Source organism: Nerophis ophidion, linkage group LG04 (assembly GCF_033978795.1).
Source record: "Nerophis ophidion isolate RoL-2023_Sa linkage group LG04, RoL_Noph_v1.0, whole genome shotgun sequence".
In the NCBI taxonomy this organism is placed as follows: Eukaryota; Metazoa; Chordata; class Actinopteri; order Syngnathiformes; family Syngnathidae; genus Nerophis; species Nerophis ophidion.
In genome coordinates, this window is record NC_084614.1 from 31663720 (window position 1) to 31672486 (window position 8767).

At 38.5% G+C, this 8767-nt stretch overlaps 1 protein-coding gene across 1 annotated transcript in view; it reads left to right on the top strand.

Annotated features, from left to right (window-relative positions):
• Window positions 1–7425, top strand: part of kcnip1b (Kv channel interacting protein 1 b) — a 79116-nt gene extending 71691 nt beyond the window's left edge. The window contains exons 6-8 of the mRNA XM_061897835.1: window positions 4723–4827; window positions 5240–5302; window positions 6400–7425. Coding sequence (XP_061753819.1) covers window positions 4723–4827; window positions 5240–5302; window positions 6400–6447 — 216 coding nt within the window. The 3' untranslated portion in view covers window positions 6448–7425. The remainder of the gene's footprint in view (window positions 1–4722; window positions 4828–5239; window positions 5303–6399) is intronic.
• The last annotated feature ends 1342 nt before the right edge of the window (window positions 7426–8767 follow it).

The window sequence follows — 8767 nt, forward strand, 5'->3', positions numbered from 1 at the left end:
GAAATCATGATCATAACTAAAGATAAAATTATTTTTTAATTTACTTTCCCTAAATATGTAAAATTATTCATATTCTTTTCATGTCATATTATGCATGTTCCAGTGCTGTTGTTTTTAGTTTTAGTTTGTATCCAATCAGAATTCAGCGAGCTAATGTTGCCATCCTGTACCAAATCTGCCAGACGCCTTCAGAAACAACAATGCGGGCATCTGTGCAATGTAAGTGAATGGGGACATACAGTGATAGACAGTTGCGATAGCCCATCAGATCACGCGTTGTCAGTAATGCCTTCTCGATGGCCTCACGTTGAACGTGATATTTACACGTCCTGTGATTGGATTCTCTACGGGACCGTTAGCGGATGAATTTGAGAACACATAGAGACTGTTATGATAGCCAATTAGATTGCAAGTTGTTGACAGTAGCTGTTTTGTTACAACTTAAAAGTTGTAAACTCTTGTTGTTAAAGGCCCACTACTACCCACCACGCAGTCTGATAGTTTATACATCAATGATGAAATATTAACATTGCAACACATGCCAATACGGCTTTTTTAGTTTACTAAATTACAATTTTAAATTTCCCGGGAGTTTCGTCTTAGAAACGTCGTGTAATGATGACGTGTACGCAGGACGTCACGCGTTTTTAGGAAGTATGAGCGCTACGCACACACACAGCTAAAAGTGGTCTGCTTTAACAGCATGATTGCACAGTATTTTTGAGATCTGTGTTGCTGAATCTTTTGCAATTTGTTCAATTAATATTGGAGAAGTCACAGTAGAAAGATGGAGTTGGGAAGCTTTAGCCTTCAGCCACACAAACACACAGTGATTCCTTGTTTAAAATTCACGGAGCTGAAACTTTACTATGGATCAGAGCGCGGTCAAGCAGACATGGATCCCAACCGAATGTCAACCAGCAGGTTTCGGTGAGAAAATTGTGGTTAAAAAGTCGCCACTTACCGGATATCAACTGAGCTTGTGTCGTCCGTACAACTGCCGTCGACACCCGTAAGGCATGGCGTCAACACACCCGTGGACACACCCTCTGACTATCAGGTAATATTAAACTCACTAAAACACTAGCAACACAATAGAAAGATAAGGGATTTTTCAGAATTATCCTAGTAAATGTGTTTGAAAACATCGGAATACGTCCCAATGCTATCGCGTTTTGTTTTTTTTCAACTCATTTTTTTTTTCTTTTTTTTTTCTAGTCCGTCGCTATCAATATCCTCAAACACGAATCTTTCATCCTCGCTCAAATTAATGGGGAAATTGTCGTTTTCTCGGTCCGAATCACTGTTTTTGTTGGAGGCTCTCATTAAAATCAATGTGAATATGTGAGGAGCCCCCACACTTGCGACGTCATCGTCTGCGACTGCCGGTAAAGTCGAGGCTTTTTTAGGAAGTACCAAAAGTGGCTAACTTCATCGTCGATTTTCTCTACTAAATCCTTTCAGCAAAAATATGGCAATGTCGCGAAATGATCAAGTATGACACATAGAATGGACCTGCTATCCCCGTTAAAATAAGAAAATCTCATTTCAGTAGACCTTTAAATGTGTGTCATGCTTGTCATTTAATTAATATTGTTACATGTGTATTTGTCACCATCATGTGGTCAAGACAGTTAATATATCTTTAGTAAGTGTGTACTTTGAATCAAACTTTAATGACCGGAAGTTCTAAGAGCCAACCAGATAAATTTATGGTATGTTTTAATTGCTGATGCATAATAATTTATTTTTAAATGTGCCAGAAAATAACCCGTTTTGTATACTGTTGATTGATGTAATTCAATGCCCAGTAGGGCGTACATGTGTTCCTGTATAGTATTTCTCCAGCAATGATCATGTGGTGACATCAATTATGGTATTTCGAGAGGTAATAAATGAAGTCAAAGACTACTGAAAGCCTAAGTGGGAAACACAAACCGCCACTGATATTAGGCAATGTGAAATTGCGTCCATTCTTCTGTAGGTGACTTCAGTTGGCTGATGCAGGCCTAACCACATTTTGGAGTAAAAAGTAGGAATTCCAAAACATAATTTTTTTCTGTGTCGAGTGTCATTCCCCGTCCTGGTGCTCTTGTTTTGTCAGTATTTTTCTGTTTGGTCCCTGTGTTTTGCAGCACCTTTACTTTCTGTACCTTGTCCTGCCAGCACACGTGTTTCTCAATGTAATTTAGTTCCATTAAATGCCACCTGGTTTGCTCCTTCAGAGCTGGTTTCTTTATCGAGTGTATTTTATGTGTGCTTACCATGAATTGATTAACCTGGACCCCGACTTAAACAAGTTGAAAAATTTATTTGGGTGTTACCATTTAGTTGTCAATTATATGGAATATGTATTGTACTATATTGTGCAATCTACTCATAAAAGTTTCAATCAATCAATCAAGCAATGATGTAGGGTCGTAAAGTATACCAGTACTGTGGTACTAATGAATTGAAAAAGGTACTCCCTTTGAAACATAAGGCTACTTTTTTTTTCATTCGAATTCTGTCATGCGGCAGTGACGTGCGGAGCTGAGGAGCATGTTTAGTGTTTCAGTGCACGCACACTCACAGAGCGCACAAGGAGAAACAGTGTGGGGAGGCTAAATGGCAAATAAAGGCAATTCAGCTTGTCAATAAAGAGGGTGCGTAAAGCGCAATACAGAGTTTTTTTCGGCTTCAAAACTATCGATCAAGGTGACACATTAAACACAGAAGGGCCACGGTGCAAGGTGTGCTTTAAACATGCCTCACAAAAGGTAGAAAGACAGTCTTGCCACTTTTCGCTTCAAACTTGGGTACTTAGGTAAACATTTAAATAACTATCATCCAGACCTGCAAAATGAGTTTCAGCTCCCCTGTTGTGTCCATACAGATACATAGACGCTCACACAGCTGTTTGGATTGATGCCAAATATTAGCAGGGTTAAAACCATAGGGCAAACTATCCATCCATCCATCCATCCATTTTCTATAGGCTGACCATATTCTGAAATCCCAAAAAGAGGACACATATATTCGTGCCAAGGCGGGCAGCACGCCAAGGCCGGGACTAGGTGAACATTTGCCAATGAACTTGCTTTATAAATAATATATTTATTTAAATAAAGTATTTTTTCTCCTCTGTTGACAGTATGACAAAATAAGTCACACTTATATTATGTAATATTCACAGTTTTAGAAAAAGTACAGATGTAGCAATATTCAAAATAACCTCTTGTATATAATATACACATAAATAAAGCCTCAAAACAGGTTAATTATGTTTAAACAAAAAACAGGTAACAGCCCATTCTTTAAAATATCTCTTCTCAGTCCAGTCGGACCATTCTAATGTAAAAAATATAAATAATGCCTCAAAACATTTGAAACAAAAACAGATATTCTCACCATAGGTGAAGGGTATTTCACAAATCAGTTAAAACAACAAAAAATTAGGTAGCATTTCTGAGCCAATTATTTTAGGCTTCTGTAAAAAATAAAAAAATAAAAATAAATAAAATAATGCAGAGTCAACCACAACCACCATCTTCCCAGGAAGTCCCGCCCCCCAGCCAAAGCAATTGGCTAACACCCCGTAGCCAGCCGCTACAATATTTACAGCTAGAATTCACCAACTCGAGTAATATATATACGGTAACTTAACCCTGGACGTACATCGAAAATACACGCAACCCTAATTCAAAATGCCGGACAATTGAGGCATTTAAATAAACTGCCCGGACACCCCCGCAAAAGAGGACATGTCCGGGGAAAAGAGGACATATGGTCAGCCTAATTTTCTACCGCTCGTCCCGTTCGGGGTCGCGGGTGTGCTGGAGTCTATCTCAGCTGCATTCGGGCTGGTGCAAGTGAAATGACTGAATTTTGTAACAAATTGCTACAATTTGTCTTTTAGATCTAACAATGTGTGTTTACCTGCTACATGTCTTATCTGTGCAGTTTCAGCCATAGTATTGTTTTTAGTATTTACTAACGATTGTATTTTTCTTAAGGCACAGAGAAAAAGTGGCAACCATAAATCCTGAAGCTTTTAATACAATGTCAGTTATGCTTTCTATTCTAAACTAATCCTAGATTACAGCAGGCTAAATGTAATTGTACATTTTTCTTTGAATGCAACAAAAAAAGCCCCATGTGTTTACCCCCTTTTATTTGTTATATTAATCTTCTAAAATGGTTCTTTGAGTGCAACAACAACTTTACGTTTGTTATCCATCCGTCCATTTTTTACCGCTTGTCCCTGTTGGGGTCGCGGTAAGGTAACGTAGAATTTTCAGTTAAAATTAAGCCAAAAGGGACATTTTTTGTGGTCCCCTTTATTTATATTGACATCTTGATAACCTTAGTGTGCTGTTTGAGGGTCCGATCTACCAAGATTCAAATAACAAGTGCTTAATAGCATGTGTAAACTATAATTGTGTGTACTATTGGCATGATGCGGGTGATCTACTGAGACTGCGTACACAATTGAAAAGTGCAAAAGTGGTGCAAATGGCCTTATTTCAAATGGGTTTTTACATGTACTTCTTGCTGCCACCATGGAGACAGTTGGAATGATCCCGTTGCAAGAAAATGCTTGTTGCAAGCAAGAAGTTTTTTTTCATTTAGGACTCATGAGACATTTGTAACTTATCTGAAAAAATACAGCTTATTGATTGAGGAGGTCCAATACTGTTTTTGTGATCTAAAGTAATTTACTGTGCATATTTCATCTTGCAGGAAATGACAGAGATCGTGAAGGCCATTTATGACATGATGGGTAAATACACCTACCCAGCACTGAAGGGAGATGTGCCACAGCAACACGTGGATATCTTCTTTCAGGTCAGTTCAGTCTCCATCACAATGGTCCACTGAATGTATCCTCCCTGTCTGTCTTAATCATGACATTTTTTGTACCCAATAAATTTAGTATTAGCGACAATGCAAATTCATGAATTTTTGGTCAGAGAATAAAATTTTTAGTTTTTCTAAAACATTTGTATTAATTTTGTGCATGCATAAACTGGGGAGAGAGCTTTAAAACTCTTCACTTTTGCCAGCGTTTACCAAAAGTATGCGTTTGAGTGTGGACACAAGGCTTAAACATAGAAAAGTATGTTTATAAAGTATCCGTGTTTGTGTGTAAATGGCCTTAATTCATTGTTGTTTATAAAAGATATGTTGTGTTCCAATGTTCCCAAAGCATCATCATGTATTTGCCTCAACTGACCTATATCATGTTCTTTTGCCACAGAAAATGGACAAAAACAAAGATGGAGTGGTGACTTTAGAGGAGTTTGTTATAGCCTGTCAGGAGGTATGAGTTATTTCATTCTGCATTAGATAATCAAAAGTCACTTAATTCATTTTTATAATAAATGCACATCATCAACAGTACTTATGTGCAAATGGACACAATTAATCGGATTAAAAGCCGATCACGCACGTTCAAGATTTCCTTCCGATTGATAGTCGATAGTCATTCACATTGAAGTGCATCGAAAGTTTGGGTAGAAATCATGTCTCTGACGTCAGCTATTTTTTGGTGGTGAAGGTTGAATTAAATGAAAGTTTCGCAATGAAGCGATTGTCTTGCTGTCGTCTCCCCATCATTCAAAAATGAACAGAAATAGCGTAATATACTATTGAGTTTGTAGCTCTAAAACCGAGACTAGCAAAAACAGAAGTATGGTCTGAAGTGCTCTGTGTGGATGTGGCAATAAAGGAATGATCCAGTAGTCTCCGAGGGGCTGTTTTATTCACAGCCTTACAGCTACTCCAAGTGCTAACTACTAGCCTCAAGCACGTAACTTGAAGACGTGCCATGATGACGTCACATCTGTGACTACAGCATCTTGTACGTAACATGAGATGGAAGGCACAGCTCCATTTCAAAAAGAGAGGCAAAACAAAAGTAGATAACAGAAGGTTTGATAGATTGATAAATAACATGTCAACATTGGACACGCAGAAAAGTACAGAGCCGTGGAAGTCACTGCTTGTTCTTCTTCTGCTTCCGTTTAAGGTATGTGCTGTGCATGTCAAAATAAAGTATTCCGATTTAAACATGCACACGTCATAACCGCATCATTTTTTTAGGGTCCATGTTTACAGTATCATTCTAATACGAATTATGATCAGATTAAATACATTTTGTCCATGTACATGCTGTTGAAATTGAAACTTTTAACATGTGGTATTAAAAAAAAAACTATGTCCGCATATTTAAAGTTATGGGCGCTCCAAATGAAGCTGAACAGTAATCGCTTGTGTAAAAAAAAAAATGTTACGCTTAGCTCTTAATTTGAGAAGAAAAGTGTCCCCATATTATAACAAATGTTATGAGTTTTGGAAGATACAACATTTCTGGTTATGTATAAAATACCAACATGTTTTGTTGTCCTCTCCTCACAGGATGAAACAATGATGAGATCCATGCAGCTTTTTGAGAATGTGATGTAGGACAAGAGTATGTGACAGATGAACAATCAGAGGGCTTATTGTGTGTATGCATACAGTTTGTGCATTGCTGTCTCTCCTTGTTTCCCTTGTATTCAATGTGGACTGAATGCAGGCAAGTTTCCTGTTAAGACCTGGATGACAGGACTGGACTGGAGTTATTTTGTCGCCACAAAGTAACCTAAATTATTTTATTTATTTATCAAATTTTTTTGTGAAAGAATTTTTGCCATGCAAACTGAATGGTCCTACTACAGGAGACACTTGAAATAGTAATGTGATTCATGCCGTATTCTTGTCCTGCTGTCACGTGCTTGCTGTTTTTAGTCGATGTTCAGCTTGCAGCATAACGTGAAACAATCGTGTGTTTTGGTATACCAGTCTGTCTATTTAGGAACATATTCTTTCAAAACTGTAGTTTTTGGTTCTGCTTATGTGTGTCTTTGAAGGTTTAACATGTGGAAAATGTAAATCATATATGTGTAACATGAAGATGTTTCCGGATGCAAAATCAGGAAGATGTTTGTGATCATTTATTTGCACAATTGTGTCATATCATACAGCCAAATTGCTTGAAAAAGCTTAGTTTTTGTATCTAGGAATGGCAGCTTTGGAACTGGATGTAACAATCCAACATCACTGCTGAACAGTCAGCGCTTCGTGCTTCATCAACCCTCATCCATGATGTAACGCTAATGCAAAAGTATAGAAACAGCTGGGTGACTACTGTATTTTCCTGCAATTTCAGTAAGATGTAGTGTGTGGTCAAAGTGAAACAGCAATAGAATATGCACAGGCTATATTTAAATAGCGCACTAAAATATCAATCAAATTTTTTGGTTTTTTTTTTAAGTAAATGTAGCTTTTTCTGCGACTGGACATCCTTTTGTGTAACATCATGGCCTCAAGTCTGGTTTGTAAATGATTCATCTTTTCAAGAAAAAACATGTTCTAAGCCATAAAAATAAAACCCTATATTGACTTGTGTTTTACTTTTATGTTACCCTGTCGTTGAACTGTTGCATGAGCAATAAATACATATAAAAAGGCAACATGCAACAACAACAATATCACTTATTGCTTTATGTATCCCTTTCTTTTGTCTATTTAGTTTTAGATGTATTTTACACATGTCCGTAGAAACTTCGACTTAAATGCATTCAAAATAGGGCTGCAACAATTAGTTGACAGACAACCCATCCATCCATCTTCTGCTTATCCGAGGTCGGGTGGCGGGGGCAGCAACCTAAGCAGGGAAGCCCAGATTTTCCTCTACCCAGCCACTTTGTCCAACTTCTGCCCGGAGATCCCAAGGCGTTCCCAGGCGAGCTGGAAGACAGAGTCTCTCCAACGTATCCTGGGTCTTCCCCCAAAGAGGTGTCCAGGGGGCATAATTTTAATATATTCTAGATATACTCCATCTACAAAAATGTGCAAATATTAAGAAGAGAGAGTCAAAGGAGCAACAGGGCAACACAAACGTGACGTCATGCTCCTACAGCTAGCTTCTTTTGTCAGGGACATCTTGGGACAGAAGTAAAGAGTCTCTTAACACGAGTACATTTTATAACACTAGAAAAAGATGCTAGATTTGTTGCTAATTGTTATGTATTCGAATAACGAGGTAGGACACACGTTTAGTAACTTTTATATATGACTGGGAGTAGCAGTAGCATACACTCTAGAGAGGGATCATCAACACTCATGTACAGCACTTGGTGAGCATGCTAAGTAGACACCACAACTCAACTACGGCAAGTCAGTCTGGACAAACAGCACTGAATCAGCATGCACATTAATACACCACATCACCTCCCCCCATTGATCAAAGGCAATGCAAAATCAGTACACTATTTCAATACGGCAACATTCAATTCTTCAATGCTGTAATAAACAAACACAAACATGTCACAGATGCTATACCAGATAGTGCATTCAAACTCAAATTCAACCCTCTTTAATAACAAATGAAAAACTCCCTTTTGAAAAGAATCAGTCCCTGTAACGCTGAGGTCGCCTGATAGTACGCTCTGAGCGTCTCAAAGTCACTGTCTCTGGGTCAGGCGGCACTGGCGGTTCCAACTCAAAAGCTGGTGGTTCAGGTTCTGCTGAATCCGTTCCACAGAGGTCACTTGCCTGCTCAGCTGACTCAGTTTCACCTGCAGGCTCTGAATCTGGAGTGTCAGGAAGGTAGCGAGGTCTCAGCTGATCTCCGTAACGCCGGTACACTTGGTCTGTTGTCTCGCCTTGCACTCGATATGACACTGGACCAGTCTGTTGTGTCACTACCCCAGGAATCCATTTGGGTTTCTCTCCTGTAGTG